Below are 18,479 nucleotides of genomic sequence, written 5' to 3'. Positions count from 1 at the left end.
GCTTCACAGAAACTGAACTTGGGAGAAAATAAAGTTACACTCACAAGAAAAATCAAATGGAAGTGGTCTTAATACTGTGAACTTTGACAATAAGGTACTGAGAGTACATTTTAAATAGATAGACTAGGGTAGAGACACTTACTCACTATGCACTAGCATTTGGTAGGTACCATAAATACTTAATTCCTTAGTCTTCAAAAAAAACCCTACGGCGTGACATGTAAACAAAGGTCTCCTTCAAAGAAGCTACCTTAGGAAAGCTATGCTTTCACTTTCATATTTTCTAACATGTGTTTCTTACAGTGTCTTCTGTAGTTATAGAAATATTCTATTATAAAATATCATTTCAGATTCGCTCAACCCAGAAAAGCATATTAAGGTTTCCAAGAAGACCCTGTAGCAAGAAAACCTGTTTAATTCAGTGTTTTCCAAATTCATTTATCACAGAACCTTTTTTCATGAAGCAACTATTAATACAAAAAAAAAAAAAATCCCTGGAACACCACTGGGGAGAAGGAATTTACTCTAATGTTAATACTGCTCAAAAGAGTGTATCTAGAATTTATTTTCCTGAGTCAGTTTATAAGCCACATTTAAAAAATATTACTTATGATAAAGGAAGCTCTCTCTAGTTAAGGCAAAACAGTGTTTGCATTATTGATAGCCCATATTGAAATCAACATTTCTGAGTTTAGACTTGTTACTCAGACTTGACTCTCAGAGACTCCAGTAATTAATCTCAAAAACAAGGCAATTTTCTCCAAAGATGATACTTAAAGCATGTGTCATTGACTTTGAATGTAAGATCAGAGGACTTTAAAATAATGTTTTGAGCGATGGCCCATCATCATGCAAAAGAAAAAAAAAGTCTTCCAATGTATTAATTTTAAAATTAATTAATTTTAGAGACGTGTTCACTGACCTAAGTACTACCCACATGCTAGGTGCTATGTTAAATTTTGAGTATAGATAAAGACGAGGAAAACAAAAGCTTGTCCTCGAGCTTGAAGAGCTCAAAACCTTTGGTAAAGACAGACATATAAATATACAATTTAAAGTTCTTTACTGGAGGTGAAAATAAATTACTCCTACTGGGAAGGAGGGAGGCTTAACTGGATTAGAAAGGCTTAACTTTAAAGATGGCTTATAAATCTACCTTTAATGATCTGGAGATTATTAGGTAAAGAAAGAGAGAAATGCATTTGAGGTTGATAAGGTACATGGAGAGGCAAGAAGATGGGTCCTATCTGATAAATGATGAAAAATTTGGGTGTGCTAAGAGAAAATTGTGCACTGTAGAGTTAAAGGGGGAACTCTAGAAAAACAGATTAAGGTTATCTTAATTTTAGATTTTTCACATGGGTAAATAAATATTTTACTAGAGAAGTTCAAAAATAGTTTTTTTTGGGGGGGTACACAAACATGCAGATGACCACAATAACACACACACACACACACACACACACACACACACACACACACTCACACACATGCACACACACACACAGATGCAGCTTAGATATCACTTCTGCTGCCAGCATTACATGACATCCCCAGACTCGGTTCTATATATATCCTTGGATATACATATTCTTTCCTGTGCCCAATGCATATACCTTTATGACATTGCTACACTGGGTTATAATTTAATATTTCTTATTTACTTGTCTGTCTCTCCAATTAGACTATAAACTCTTTGAGTACAGGGACTGACTTTTTTATAAATCTAGCACTTAAAACACTATCTGTTAATGATTAGAACTTGGCAGATGTCTGCATTATGAATGTCCAATTATGTGTCATAAAAGAGGTAGCAGACAAAATGCTCAGCTACGAGACTGATGGATGGTACTGTTATTATCCACTCTGAACACAGAAGGAGGATACAGGGGAGGATGTTGGCATTATCAAGTACCCTTTTCAATGCAATAATGATAAACTCTCACTTATTGAGTATCTCTGTGTGTTGGAAATAATTACAGGCACTTTAAATCCATCAGTACTTATAACAATCATACAAGGCAGGAGATGTTCCCATCATTTTTATCAGATTATGGTCATTTTATAGATGCAAGATTTTATACTCAAGGGAGGTTAAATAACATATCCAAGGTCCTGCAGCTTGTAAGTGGCAAAGGTAACTTAGAATTCGGGTTCTTTGATTGTAATACATGTAACAGCTCTTTCAACAGGTGGAAGACATCCAGATGGCAGTTAGAAACAAATGCCTGGGACTCAAGAAAGAGAATTTGAAGATACTAAATACTTAGCATATAGTTGGTAGCTGAAGCCATGGGAATAGATTTGTAGAGTGAACACGGTAAGATTGAAAGAGTACTAAGAATAGTACCAGGAACATCTGATAGTTAAATTATGTTAACACAGAAGAAAGTTCTGGTATGTTTGTTAAGTTCTTAGGAATCACAGCCCAATAAGTTAATAAAATCGCTTGTGCTATTCTACCTGTACGCTGACTTGGGGTCAAGAGCTTCCATGAAAAATAGCTTGCCCTCTGAAATTATTTTGGGGCTTGGTATTTCCCACATCATTTGAACATTTGCTAGGAAAAAATATGTAAAGATGCATCTTTTCTGAATATGTGAAATGTCATTATCTGTTGTAAACATTAAAAGGATACGTGTTTCCTTGATTATGACATCTCTTGTGGCTTGGTGAAAAACCATCTGGTAGAAGACATAAATTATCTGACACACAAATTCATCATCTTCTTGTTGGGCTGAAAGGAAGCAGAAAATGTCAAATAAGAGAATTCTATAGTTCTACACAAAAGTGAAATACATCGATTGGAATAGTGGAGAATGAGAAAACTAAAAGGGACAGGAGACAAGTAAAGGGTAATCAATTTGAGTTATTTATAATATATGGGTGGCATATATCATTTATATCTTTATTTAGATATTTTTCTAAATTCCATGATGATGATCAGGAAATTTTATAACACAATTTCTGAAGTTTTAGTAAATTTGGTTATAGTTAAACTACATAGGTAAATTAGTTTGAAATACAAAGATAAAACTAAGATTTTGTAAAAAAGAAATTATATCTGCTCTGAGTTTACATCAGACTACTTGAGATGGTCTCAAAAGATCAGGCTGGACTTAGGAAGCACTGAAGGACAAGACTGGTGTAAGAACACAGTACCAGTGTTTCTCTGTAATTAATTCTCACCAGATTTTGCCTCCAGGTATAAATACCTTGATTAAATTAACTTCTATGGCCCTAATGTGAAATGGCGACACTTACCAACACTTGTTTTTTGTCCGTCGTAAGAATTTTTTAAATAATTTTAATTTATGAAATAAATCTGGTTCTATATTTTGTCTGTATAATGTTGACTCCTCATGAGAAAAACAGTTCTTAAAAAAAAAATCACACCTTCTAAATTCTAAGGTTTTGGTAGAAAAACTTATAAAAATTTTTTCTAATGTTTATTTATTTTTGAGGGAGAAAGGGAGACAGAGTGTGAGCGGGGAAGGGGCAGAGAGAGAGAGGGAGACACAGAACTTGAAGCAGGCTCTGGGCTCCGAGCTGTCAGCACAGAGCCCGACGCAGGGCTCGAACTCACAAACTGTGAGATCATGACCTGAGGCTAAGTCGGATGCTTAACCGACTGAGCCACCCAGGCACCCCAAGAGGTATTATTCTTGAATAATGTTAACAACATTAAATTTTGCTTATTGTCATGAAATAAGTTATTTTAGTTTTAATGTAACTGATTATATAAATAGTAAAAGGAATGTTGTATATCATAAGCTAATAAATGTTTAATATTATATAAAGAATAGTTTAATAGGTTAGCTGATATCCACTGATTAATATATAATGGCAAAAGCAAATACTTATAGAAATCTAATTTTTAGGTACTGGTTATGAAATTTCATTTATTAATAGTTTTGTATCAACTCCTGGCATTTGTTCAATGATACCTGTTAGACACAGATTTACAGGTCAACAGAGCATTAGCTATTTGTGTAGAATAAAGTGCGGGACCCTTAAAGTCCAATCTGTTCCAAAGGATTTCCCTCACTAACTTGCCAATGCGCCACTCTCCCAGACTACTTGGGCTAAAATTCTACTAATTACTCTCTCGGTATACAGTATCCCCTTACTTGACCACAAGGGTTTTAATAGAATTATGCCAGGTGTACAACAGTGATTCAACAATTCTATGTATCACTCAATACTCACCATGGTAAGTTAGTCACCACCTGACATCATAAATTATTATAGTATTATTGACTATATTCCCGGAAATCCATGTATTTCTTAAAAAGAGAAGCATATAGCCTCTGTTCATGATAACCTCATGGCAGAGAACATTAAGACACAGTAAGACACTGTGAGCTGGCTCTGTCAGCTTGCCTTGTACATGTCTCAGCTCCCTCAATCACAATCAAGGGGGAACAGCAATTCAAGAAAACCAGTCATTCTGTTCCAGATTTCTCCAGCTCATCACAAAATCTTCATTCTCACTCTGCCAACTACATTGTCTTCATTTACACCTCCCAACCACCTAGTCTCTCCTTTAATTGTTTCTCATTTGGAAAACTCCTGGCTGGGAGAAGGGTGGACCAAAGTAAATATATATATATACATATATATACATACATATATATATATATATATATGTGTGTGTGTGTGTGTATATATGTATATACATATATATACATATACATATATATATATATACACACACACACAACATGTAGGAACACTTCAAAATATGGAGGTATTATCTCTAGATGACCTATTAAATGCATTATGTTAAAGAATTTATAAGTCAAACTTAAAAATTCAAAAGAGAGAAATGGGCAAAAGACTTAAATAGGTATTTAACTTTATTAGTCATAACTAACTGGCCAATAAACACAAACAGGTACTCAATTATTAGTCATTAGGGAAATGCAAATTAAAACCACCACTCTGAAGGCTACAATTAAACAGACTGATATTGCCCAGACATGGAGGTGATGTAGAACAACTGGAACTTTTGCACATTGCTGGTGGGACTGAAAACTGACTCAACTACTTTGAAAAGCAGATTGGCATTATTTACTCAAGCTAAACTTATGTAGACTCTATGACCTAACAATTCTACTCCTAGTCATATGTCCAAAAGGAATGAATACATATATTCATCAAATGAAAAGTTTAAGCATGTTCATAGAAGCAATATTTATAATAGCCCTTCTCCTATCAAAAAAAAAAACAACCCCAAAAGCCACCCTATTGTTTGCCAATGGTAGAAGGGATAAACAGTCGTATATTTGCAAAGCAATGAGAAGAAACACACTTCTTAACACAACATAGATGAATCTCACTTTATAACGTATGACCAAAAAACCCTGGATTCTACTTATATAAAGCTCAGCACCAGGCAAAAGAAATCTACATGTGACAAAAGAAAGGATAGACACCAGTTTGGAGAGGGTGATAATGACTGGGAAATGGCAGAAGAGGGACTTCTAGGGTGATGGTGATATTTTATTTCCTCATGTGAGTGGAAGTAACATGGGTGTGCTCATTTTGAAAATTCATTGAGCTATATTTTTGTATTTTTCTTGTTATACTTCAAAAAAATCTATGAAAAATAATACAAAATGCAGATTTATTATACCTGGCAGGAAAGCCTGAGATTAGAATGTTATTTTAGGCTTCCCATACCTTCCAAAATCCCTACCTTAAAGCCCTAACCTAAATGTGACTCTAATTTGGAGACAGGTCTATAAGGAAGTAATTAAGGTTAAATGAGGTCATAAGGGTGGAGTCCTGATCCCACAGGATTAGTATCCCTTAAGAAGAGATACCAGAGCACTGCGTGTGTGCTCGCTCTTGCTAGCTCACACTCTCTGCCCCGTGAGGATGTGACGACACACCAAGAAGGCGGCCTTCTGGAAGTCAGGAAGAAAGGGCTCACCAGGAACCAAATTGGCTGATACTTGGATCCTGGACTTCCCAGCCTCCAGAACTATGAGAAAATAAATGTATTTGTTTAGGCAATCCAGTCTATGGTATTTTGTTATGGAAGCCTGAGTAGACTAACACAAAGTCCTAGAGAACTTGACGCTAATAGAATAATATTAGGTTCAGATAGATTTTGTATGCAGTGTGGAAAACAATGAACCCTGGCTCCTTAAAAGCAATATGAAGTTAAGGGAAAAATTCCATCTAGGCCTCATTGCCCAATTCTGTAACCATAGCCACTGTGGCTAACTGAATTAAAAATTAAATACAAAATTCAAGTTCTCAGTCCCAATAGCCACATCTCAAGTACTCAACAGCCACATGTGTTGGGCAGTGCAAATAGAGAACATTTTCTTCACCACGGAACGTTTAGAGGACAACATTGGACCTAGAAGGGAATAGGATGCTTCCAAATGAACCTTCCTGATTAGAAATCAAGACATTAAAAAAAGATAGGAGATCCAATTCAATCAACACAAAGCTCAACAGAAGGACAGAATATTAGTATTTCATGATTGCAGATCTTTTATATTTAAAAATGTAAATAGCCTGTTCATATATTAACAAAAGTAAATTGAAACAAATTATAATTTACCATTTAGCAATTCAATGAGTGCGGGGATTATCCCAGATTTGGCTAGCAATGCAGCACAAGAGTCATCCATAGATACAGTTCCAATCATTATAACCACTTCTAAAACAAGGTCATCTTCTGCAGCACCTAATAAAGTCAAACCACAGAAAGTTTTCATTGAAATGTCCTGATCCAAATCCATTTATACTGCCAAAACTTCAATGCACAGAGAATATACTGTAAGCTATTAAATCAGTTCTTATGAATCCTTAACATGCTTGTAACTTTGTCCTTTCTTCCCATTTCTATGCTCAATGAAGAAGATAGTTCATAATAGTAAGGGAGGGCAGCACTGAAGGGATAACACCTCTCTGAAAATGTAAATGAATGACAATGTAAATACAGAAAACCGAAGAGTCATTTGAATGGCTCAAAGAACTTGGTGTGTTCACAGGTATGCATGCATGCAAAGAGGATATGGTATTTGGTAATTTTTAAAAGGCAGGATAAAAAAATAAGCAGGGTAGGGAAAGGAAACCAATATTAAGATAACACGTTTTTAGGAAAAAGAGCACATACATCTAACAGGAGACCTAGTGATCACCTTTCTGGGAGGAAGAAACTAGAACTAGAGCTGAAAGCTGAAGTGTGGGAAGAAAACACATTACCTAGTATAATGGTCACAAAATATTGCTCTAGCAGTTGCTCTCAGCCGCAACAGAAAGAAATAGAAATAACTTAATGATTATGCAAAATGGAAATACTTAGCACAGACCTGGTTTTAGTTTATCCTTGAGGTATGGGACCAACTTGTACTCCTTAAGAACCAATTCCCAGTCTAAGTCTGGAATGGTCAAATTTGCAAGAGTTCCCAGACATTCAATCACAAACTCCTCTTCCTCATCATTAGAGATCTGGGCTGCAAGGTCCCCAACATAATCCTAAATAAAACAGAATTTTAATACGAATTTAAAATATGATTTCTGCAGAAGAACCAATCTAATAATGTAATCCACAGGAAGAAAAAGTAAGTATCAAATGTGATTCTCTTGTTTTAATAATCTTGAGCCAAATTGCTATAGGAATCATCGGTTTAAAGTTTATTATATATTTTTTTAGTTACCTCTATACCCAAAGTGGGGCTCAAACTCACAACCCTGAGATCAAGAGTTGCATACTCTTCCAACTGAGCCAGCCAGGTGCCTCAGGAGTCATTTGTTTAAAAGGCAAGACAAGTGGAGTGAGGACAGAAGTGTTAGGGGTTGGGATCATAAAGCGAAAACAACTCTAAAATTGAGCATGGGATTTCTGGAAGCTAAACTTACAAGAAAGTTTATAACAAAAGAACCAATTTGAGTCATGAGTTAATACTGATAAGAGCTCAGTAAGAGTTTTATTTCCAAATGTAGGACTTTAAAGCTTCAATTCTCAGGCTGTTTTAATAGAAAGAAAGAAACTATACTCACAATAAATAAATTTTTAGTTGGTCCATCATGCTGGGAAATGTTCCTAATCATTTTCATCAGCAATGGATCCTTAAACTTCAGAGCCCTCTTCATGAGCATCTTTAGCCCATTTCCTGCAAAAAATCAGAAAACTCCTCCAATAGAATTAAGGTTCATTTAAGTTTAATAAAATTTGTTTAGTTTACAGTTCTCAAAAAAACCCCAATTTACATACAGTAAAATGCCTGAATCTTAAGTGTACAATAGATTAATTTTGATTAAATGTGTGCCCCTGGGTAATTCATACCCATATCAAGATACAGACATTTCCATTCATTCCAGAAAGTGTCCCTTCTCAATTTTCATCCCCAAATGTAATCACTTTACTTCTCCTTTTCCTCTTCCTCATCTTATTTTCCTTCTTTCTTCTTTTTAAAAAAAAAAAATTTTTTTTAATGTTTTTATTTATTTTTGAGACAGAGAGAGATAGAGTATGAGCAAGGGTGGGGCAGAGAGAGGGAGACATAGAATCTGAAGCAGGCTCCAGGCTCTGAGCTGTCAGCACAGAGCTTGACGCGGGGCTCAAACTCACGGACTGTGAGATCATGACCTGAGCCAAGTCGGACACTTAACCGACTGAGCCACCCAGGCGCCCCTTCTCTTTCTTCTTTTTAAACATAGATTAATTTTACCTGCTGTAGAATTTCATATAAATGGTATCACACAGTATGTGCTCTTCTGTGTATGGAATATGCACCACAAATTTTAAAAATGTAAATGCTTTTTGACCCAGAAAATGTATCCTAAAAACATAAAAATCGAAATATGAAGTTTCAGAGAAAGGAAAACTACTGCAACATGGTTTGTTTCAGAAAAGAAGTGGCAACAAACTAAATATCCAAAATAGCTGATTAAATTATAGAAAATCCTTTAATGGATTATTTTGCCACTATTGGCAATTATTTTATATAAAATATCTAATCACATGGAATGAGATTCAAGATATAACTTAAAAAAATGTCACCATATAGAGATACAAAAACCAAATTTTATCTTAAAAATCTGCAGAAGCATTGTACCAAAATTTTACCTATGATTATCTCTGGATAGTGGAAGAAAAGATTTTAATTTTTTCCTATTTGCTCATTTGTCCCTTAAAAAAACAAAAAACAGAAAACAAATATGTATACTTTCCAAATAAGAAAAAAACTATTGAGCAGATTCTGAAATATCATAAGGCATGACAAGCTATTTTACGAAGGTATTATAGAAACAAACATCCGATCCATTTTTATTGTTATTATCTTACACTGTAACAGATTGTTTTGTAAATAAAAAGTTTTGTTTCCTCTAGAAATGTTTTTAAAAATGAAATTTAATTAAGGGTAACTAAACCCTGGTTTATAAAATATTACTAAAGGTAAGTATTTCTACACATGATATAAGAGTATTTGTTCTGAATCTATCTGACCTTTAAAGATTAAAGCTGTAATTTTTAAAACTACTTAAAAATAGGATTTACACAGCTACTATAATTCTTAATTCCTTGTTTCTTTTCCAGAATTTGCCGGTTGCCATATGATTAAAGGTTATCTATGAAGCTCAAAGGCACTAACCTTCACAGATAAGCTGTACGTTCCTTTTGTTAGCAGCAAGATTAATGCAGAAAGAAATGAGTTCCAAGTCAATTCGTTCATCTGAACATTCAAACAGCATCTTCATTAACTAGCAAAAAGCACATGGAATATTTTATTCAAAAAACCACACAAAAAAGCGTCAAAAACACCAGATGTATTTTATTACAATGTATTATCTTAGATTCTGTGATGGGAATAATATAATACATTTCAACATATAAGTGGTAAGCTCTCACTATGGACTACTGAAGGAATAAATGGTTGATTAACTACTAGATGTTCGCTATTAAATGTAAACTACTGAGTACAATGGAAAATACAGGAGGAATATTAGATACAGCCTTTGCATTTAAGGAATTTAAAATATTATGTAGAAGTAGAGCATTCTGAGCAAAAAAAAAAAAAAAAATAGCTTGTGCAAAGGATACAAGGTAAGAAAGAAGAAAAGAAGGCAAGCATGGTTGGGAGTGAGTGAAATAGTGTTCAGATATAAGAAGGTAAAAGCCAAATCATGCAGGGTCTTGAAGTACATGTTAAAGATTTGGGGCTTCATTGTAAAGATAACGGGAAGCCATTAAAGGCTTCTAAGTAAGTAAAATGGCAGGATAAGATCTGTGTTTCAAAAAGGTCTGGCCAGTGTGGAAAACAGACTGAAACAGAGTGAGAAAATATAGGAAAACCACCTAGGAGCCTAGAGGAAAAGTCCAGGTAAGACGATGACTCTTGGACTACATGGGGCCACGGGGATGGAGATAAAAGGATAGATTAAAGCTGTATTTAGAAACGAGAATCAAAATGGGATTTAATAACTGACTAGATGTGGGGGTTAAGGGAGAGGAAGGGTCAAAGATGACTCCCAGGTTTCTGCACTGAGCACCAACATGGACAGTGGTGTCCACATTTACCAAACAGGAGAAACTAGAGTAGAAAGACTTTAAAGGGAAGACAGTCATTTTGGTTTTAGATGTGTTGAGTTTAATAAGCTGCCTATGTGATAGTGTGGTACAGATATTCAGTAGAAGTTATAAATGCAACCCTGAGTTTATAAGAGATGTTTGCACCGGAGATTTAGGAATTGTTACATATGGTTGATTACTGAAGCTCCGGGCTGGATCCAATCATATGGGCATGGGTATAAAATGAGAAAAGAACTCTACTTAATGATAAAAGAAAGAGAAGGTGGGTCTGAAAGGCAACAGACAGAAAAGCAGAAATCTAGGAAAAGGTAGGCTACCTATGCCATCTATCTGTAATCCAGATTTGTCATGATGAAAGATGGTTGCTATAATAAAGGAGAAATGAACTTTATGCTATAGTTTTTAGAAGCTAGTCTTCTATGACTGGTAAATCAGCAGATTAACTGAGTGTATACTATGTAAAGACATTTTTCTCTAAGTCAAATGGCTAAGACATAGGAAAGTCAGTCCTAAAATTTGCTACCTAAGAATTTCTTATGTTTTGCCTCAGGGCACTACAATACCTTTTTAGATCAACATGCCTTTGTGAATCCAACACAGCACTGTATATACAGGAAGTGAATAATAGCTATTTGTTGACTCGTTAGACCCTCTTCTGTTAAATCTTGTTTTAATTATTCTCTTTGTAAATTTCAGATAACTTAAGTTTCAAAAAGGATGTATGGTCAACATACAAAAATCCATTGTATTCCTATGTGCTAGCAGTGAACAACTGGAAACCAAAATTAACACAGATCCACTTACAACTGCTCCAAAAAATTATACCTAAGTACAATTCTAACAAAACTATACTTATATATATGCTGAGAACTACAAAACACTGTAACAGGTGAGTAGTTAGCAATATATCATGCCTTTTTCCAGAGGGCAGCTCTTTAACCACAAATGTTGCTACTAATGGAATCTTTAGATAAGGAATCATTAACATCTAATAATATTATAGAACAAAAAAATTCTATGGCAAAACTAAAATAATCTTAATCTATTGGATATACATTTAATAGATTTTGCTACCTATCTATATGCTAATTGCCAATTAAAAGTACAAATCAATAAAAATGTATGTGATAATCCTCGAATTAGTATGTTTTTCATACTCTAATTAAAAATTTACTATAGATTTCTTCCAAATTTTTACTGATGTAACAAACTTCTTTATAATAACAAAAATCTGTTACAAAAGCAAATTATCTGTTGCTATTTACTTGAAATTGACCTTGTAGTATGAAAATTGCCCTTGCAAATGGGGTTAGAGGTGATCTATTAGAAGCTGAGGGGTGTTGTTTGCTTTTGGTAATTTCTATGTTAAATCCTGTGGTGAAGTAATCAGGGGCTAGATTTTTAAAAAATAATGCACAGTTTGAAATCTTACCCAACTACCCCCCCTAAAATCAAGAGAAATTAGGACTAAATGTGAATGAAATGTATCATGATATAGAATTAGTTTTTCATAATAGGAAAGAGAAACACTTCAATTTTAATTAAAGCATTCACATTTTAAAATAATAGTTTCCTTCAAACTCCATGGGCAACATTATGTCTCTAATTTGATTGCTACCCCTGGCACTTCAAAAGTAAGTGTAATTGCTGACAACTAGGAAATATTAAAACTAGATTTGTTCTGTTTTAACTATGTCCATTGTCATCTTTTACTAATTTAACAGGAAAGCACTAAAAGGGCTTCAGCCTGTGCCATGAAGAGGCAACAGTGCTCAATCAGACAGGTCCCATATTGCGTATCAGATACCAAAGACTCAAGACTGAAATCACTGTGTCTAGACTCTCTGGCACCTGACTTCACTTATTTACCAGTGACCAGAGGCCAACCCCCACAGCTCTCTGAATTCACATACACCTCTACTACCCCCATCCCCCCACCCAAACATCTTTGAATGATTATGGCAGAACTTTGCATGCCTCAGGAATCTCTTCTGACTGGCTACTCCCTAACTGTGCTGTTTGAAGTGATGCTCTGGTTTCTGAACTTCAGCAGATAATGGCAGGCAGGAGCAAAGGGGGCTGTCAGAAAGGACGTTTACCAGCATTCAGCTAAAAAGAAGCATGTAGATCAAAGAGCGGCCAAATAGGACAACTGTGGTAGAAAACATGTGGATCGCTATGAAGATTCTTACACACTGTTCCAGGGTAAAATATTAAATAACGCCATGACATCATTACCTAAACATGCACTTTGATTGGCCATTCTAATACCAATAAATACTTTTATAAGCATCTGGATGGCATTTACACCTATTTAAACAAAACATGCATCTTAGAGGTCTAAATAACAATGAACTGTTAATGTGTACTTTTAACTATTATTAGAATACAACTATTAACTCCTGGTTATCCCCAAGAATGCTTACCTGAAACAATTCACCCACTGAGACCATTAAGATCATCTATAAAGCCAGACTAGCCCTGGACCCCAAATTTTGCAGAATGGTGACATAATAGGGAAAAAAATTACAATATATTGGGTAATTAGAGGCACTAAAGTACAAAAGAAGAAAAGCAATATAATACTGGGAGAGATTATGAGGCATATTGAACATATAAGCACCTACTCTGAGTATTAAATAATTTACAAAAAGTCTAATTACAGGTTTATCTTATAAAATGCATATAAGGCAGTATTTAAAATGGACAGTGAATGGATCCAAAATAATGTGAATGATTTGATATTTTACTAAGAGTACCGTGTTTTTGTATAGTCTTTTATGGTTTATAAAGCTCCGTTACATAAATATCTAATGTAATTAAAGAACAAGACCATATTCCACCTTTTTTTTGTCATTAAAATGAATATGGGTGACTAATGAACCACTGCTTTCCTTCTTTCAAAGTTATTTTAGGCTTTTCATTTATAATGCTTGACATTCTTCTTTTTTTTTTTTTTAAGAGAGAGCAGGGGAGAGGGGCAGAGGGGGAAAGGGAGAAGGAGGGAGGGAGAGAGAAAGAGTGAGAGAAAGAGAGAGAGAGACACACACACACAGAGAGAGAGAGAGAGAGAGAGAGACAGAGACAGAGAGAGAATATGAATCTCAAGCAGGCTCCACGCTCAGCACAGGGCCCGACACAGGGCTCGATCCCATGACCCTGGAATCATAACCTGAGCCAAAATCAAGAGTCAGATGCTCAACTGACTGGGCCACCCAGGTGCTCCTTGACAGTCTTTACTAAACAAATATTCATGTGCATAATTTCAAAGTTAACCAAGTATTACATTAATTCTAAGATCCAAACATTAGATATAGCTTTATTTAATAAGTACAATCAGCTGCTGTCACAAAGTTTTTTTCTTTTGTTTTGTTTTGTTTTGTTTTAAGGATTTTATTTTTAAGTAATCTCCACATCCACCATGGGGCTCAAACTCACAACCCAGAGATCAAGAATCACACACCCTACCCATTGAGGCAGCCAGGCGCCCCAGCCAGTAGTTTAAAGCTCTGCTATATTTAAAAACATTACTCTGAGCAGCCTCTACCTCTGAAAGGAGTATCTTTTTAACTTAGGAAGGAAGCTTGGAAATCGCAATTTAATCCCAGACTTGCTTTCCACAATTGTGTTATTCAATAATGCATGTCACACTGGGTGGGAATCAAGCCATGTCAACTTTTCCGTAACTATTTCAAAATTGAGCCTTATAAGTATAAGTCATAGGCTGGATGGCATGTTAGGACCAAATACATGTGAGCGTGCCATTTGGTTTCTCAAAATATGGCTTCATACTAAAAAGCTTCAGGATGTTTATGATGTAATTTGGTAACATCACCTCACCGTTCCTATAAGCGTTGAATTTTATTAAAAAAATAAAAAATATTGACTACTAAATAGGTTTTGGAAGGTTTTGTTTATGAAATATAGTTCATAAATGTTATGAAATGTTCTGAAAACCCCACTGCAGAAACGTTTGAGTTAAAAATCATTAGTCAAGAAAACATGCATGAATATTGTTCTTGAAAAGGTATGGGAGAATTTTCTACATACAAAGTTTTCAAGTGCAGTGATAATATTTTTCAGAAACGACCTAAAGAGGCTCTTACTTCCAATTCTTTATTTAAAATAAAGTTTTATGTCTTATGGTTGAGATTATATATTCTAAAAGAGGATAACTCCAATTTGAAGACTCACCAAGAGTAAGTTTTCTATCCCTTTTTATTTTACATTTATTTCTTTTTTATTTAATGTTTTTTTCTTTAAGTCTAATCTGGATAAAAACAGTCAATCTAGGCAAGAATACTATTCTTCTTTGGCTGCTTTCCAATTCATATCCTGTAGTCAATGAAGTTCTGACACTGAATGGGATTGGAAAAGGAACACCCTTTGAAACCGCAAAGCAGAAACCCTTGGAACATATGGAGTGAGACTGTAGTAAATCACCTGTAATCTCCCTTTGACATGGCTACTCTTTTTTGAAAACTTGTTTGACAAAGAATTTGATTACACTTTGCACTGGCTACACTTCTGACATATGTTATCTCTATAAGAAGCCTTGCCTTGTTAGATAAGATATGCTCTATATTCTTTGAAGAATGTCTATTTCCCATAAACATAATTAGTTTATCCACTTGATATAAAAGGCTAAGAAATTACCCTTAAGAGTTTATCAGTTTTTTAATTGCATGTAGATAAAGTGTTAAAATTCTGGAATAGCAAATTCAAATTTAGAACTATCTCACTAATTTTGGATGAATGAAAAGATTGTCAGTAAGAATAAAAAGAGAAATTATGGCTGATTTTTTTTTACTATACATTAACTAATTCTCAAGTAACATACATTTAATAACTTATATTAGCTTAATGAGGAATTGCCTAGCAGGAGTCTTAAGAGGAAATACTTTTCTAAGTGTGACTTACTATTCATACTCTTCTAAAGTGTTGGGTTTTTGTTTTTTTGTTTTGTATATAGATTTAATCTTTATTTTTGAGAGAGAGAGAGAGAACATGAGCAGGGAAGGGGGAGGGAGGGAGGGAGGGAGGGAGAGAGAGAGAGAGAGAGAGAGAGAGAGAGAGAGACAGAATCTGAAGCAGGCTCTGGGGTCTGAGCTGTCAGCACAGAGCCCAATGCGGGGCTCAAACTCACAAACTGTGAGATCATGACCTGAGCCGAAGTCGAATGCTTAACTGACTGAGCCACCCAGATGCCCCCTAAAGTGTTTTTTAAAGTGTTATTTTTATTGTTTGCCATACACCCTGCAAGTTTGCTTTTTCTATCTTAGGAAACCATTTTATAAAAAATAATGTAATATTTAAAACTGGCCCAACCAGTGTTCCAATCATCAGATATTCAAATTAGTGGAGCTCAGTTTAATAAAGATTGATGGCAAAATAGTGATTCTGTGAATGTATATTCCCTAAGAGCAAAATATGTATAATATGTATAGAATCTCTATCCTTATAACATAGTCCATGTAAAAAAAAAAAAAAATCACTGAACTACTTCAAGATAAAAAGGCCTAACATATGAAATATATCAAGCAACTGAGTCATAGCAAAATCTTTCTTAAAGATAAAAGAATTTTGATAAATCATTTAAAATCACTGAACATAAACCAAATGAACAGGCAAAGTTAGGAAATACTAGCAATATGACAAAGAATTAAAATAGTTATTTCATATTTGAATCTCATTTATTAATACTAAAAATATTAACGTGCCAGTGGAAAAATTGGCAAAGGACATGAATAAATAATTTGTAAATTTTTTCTATACACACACACACACACACACACAAATTACTCAGCCATAAAAAAGAATGAAATCTTGCCATTTGCAACAACATGGATAGAGCCAGAGAGTATAATGCTAAGTAAGAGCAGTCAGAGAAAAACAAATATTATATGATTTCACTCATATGTGAAATTTAAGAAACAAAACAAATGTGCAAAGGAAAAACAAAAGAGACAGAGAGACTCTTAATTATAGAGAACTGATGGTTACTAGAGGGAAGGTGGGTGGGTGGATGGGTGAAATAGGTTGATAGGGATTAAGGAGTGCACTTGTGATGAGCACTGGGTGTATATGGAAATACTGAATTACTACTGTGTATCTGAAACCAATAAAACACTTTATATTAACTATACTGGAATTAAAATAAAATTTAAAAAAAGGAAAAAAGTGACATGCTAGTTGGAAATACAAACATGCCTTCTTAGAAGAAAATATGTCAAATACACAAGTGTTTGTACCTTTTGACTTAGTAATTCTACTTTTAGGAACTTAAACTAAAGAAAAACACAGGGATGTGGATAAGCATTTATATACCATGATATTTATTCCACCTTATTTCATCTGTTTACCTAAGTTTACTTACATCTGTTTTTATGTGATAAACTGGAAAAAACACACAATTTAACAATAATTAAATAATGATACATTTAAGCAACAGAATATCATATAACTATGAGAAATAATTTTTGAAGACTGTTCAATGACATGGGAGAATACATTGTGATCTAGTAAGTAAATAAAGTAATATATAATTACATACTGTATATAATCTCAATATGTTATTTTTTAACTCTGTAGAAGGAAATATACCAAAATGTTAAATGGTTATCTCTGAGTTTGGGATAACAAAGTTATTTTCATTTTTATACTGCTCCCTATTTTCCAATTTTCTATCACAAACTCATATTATTTTTAAGAGGGAATTTTTTTTTAGGGAAAAATGTATCTGGAAAATCAAGAGAAGAAAATGGAAAATACCTATTTTTTTAATGCTTTTAAAAAACACTTAAACCACTTACCTGTGGTATACAGTCAGTGTATGCAAACATTGATTTAAAGCGATCATCCATGCTAATGTGGTAAAGAACACACATTGCTATTTGTTTGTAGTTTTCATTACCTGGGAATAAGAAATCATGGACATGATTAAATCATGGATATAATTAATTTTTTTGGTATAACACACTCAAATTAATACATTAAGACTTTTAACCTCCTGAATCAAATGCTTATACACCTCTAATTTAGAAAATATTTTGACCTCCCTATTTCAATTTTATAGTCTAGAATATACTGTCTGTGAAATATCATTAATTTCCAAGAGACAACGTGCATTTTGCAAAAAGAAAATTAACCACAAACCAAAGAATTTATTGTTTTCAGTAGCCTACTGTGAACCAGATTGGATCACTGGCATCCTCACCCTGATGTTCCATGAAAATATGTGATTAACACAGCTCCTAACAGTGATGATATAAGAAAAATCGCGAACAGAAAGTATATTTAATTCTTATGAGTCAGAAACTGGAAAAATAATCTAAATGATAAAAGAAGTACAGTAGTATTTGTAACATTAAAAAAATACATGACTATAAAACGCTAAGGCCTACAAATAGACTAAGGACCGCCTCAGTACTGAGGCCTAATACACCTCGAAACTGAGAAAGAGAAACAAATGATGTATCATAGATTGAACAATAAAATGGGATTCTATGTATCATGCAGTCCTTCTTTCTTTCAGATAGGTCATATTTTAAGGTCCTATTTATGATCTCTAAGTCAGTGACAGAACTAGAATTAGAAAACTTGTTTAAATCAAGAAACAATATCCTTTTTGAAAATTCTAGGCTATGAGAAATACTTGAAGATATTTGGAATTTAAAAGAATCAAGTAGGTAAGTGAATTTAATTGATAAATAATATATGAAGATTTTAAAAGTTTAAACATGGAGGATAAACTTAGCACCTTTAACCTTGTGTCTACCATACCACAAAATTACTAAAATATGTAGTGTTTTTTAAAATTCTGTTTTAGATTCTTATTGAATTTTTTGATATATTACGCATATCTTTCCAGATGGTTAGAAATTCTTAGACCATGTGAACTTTGGTACTCTCACAAGGCTTA

At 34.0% G+C, this 18,479-nt stretch overlaps 1 protein-coding gene across 3 annotated transcripts in view; it reads right to left on the bottom strand.

The window, feature by feature from the left end:
* KIFAP3 (kinesin associated protein 3) overlaps positions 1-18,479 on the bottom strand; it is a 169,472-nt gene that overhangs the window by 53,624 nt on the left and 97,369 nt on the right. For all 3 annotated transcript variants that reach the window (XM_019424467.2, XM_053909306.1, XM_019424478.2), the window contains 6 exons: positions 17,371-17,471; positions 9,621-9,729; positions 8,026-8,138; positions 7,335-7,500; positions 6,581-6,706; positions 2,639-2,737 (listed from right to left, as the gene is read on the bottom strand). In XM_019424467.2, the coding sequence (XP_019280012.2) occupies positions 2,639-2,737; positions 6,581-6,706; positions 7,335-7,500; positions 8,026-8,138; positions 9,621-9,729; positions 17,371-17,471 (714 nt within the window). The remainder of the gene's footprint in view (positions 1-2,638; positions 2,738-6,580; positions 6,707-7,334; positions 7,501-8,025; positions 8,139-9,620; positions 9,730-17,370; positions 17,472-18,479) is intronic.

The sequence above is a fragment of the Panthera pardus genome, unplaced genomic scaffold, assembly GCF_024362965.1.
Source record: "Panthera pardus isolate Hobbes unplaced genomic scaffold, ASM2436296v1 HiC_scaffold_21, whole genome shotgun sequence".
Classification (NCBI taxonomy): domain Eukaryota; kingdom Metazoa; phylum Chordata; class Mammalia; order Carnivora; family Felidae; genus Panthera; species Panthera pardus.
The sequence above is the reverse complement of the archived record's forward strand: the minus strand, read 5'-3'. Positions and strand labels throughout refer to the sequence as shown.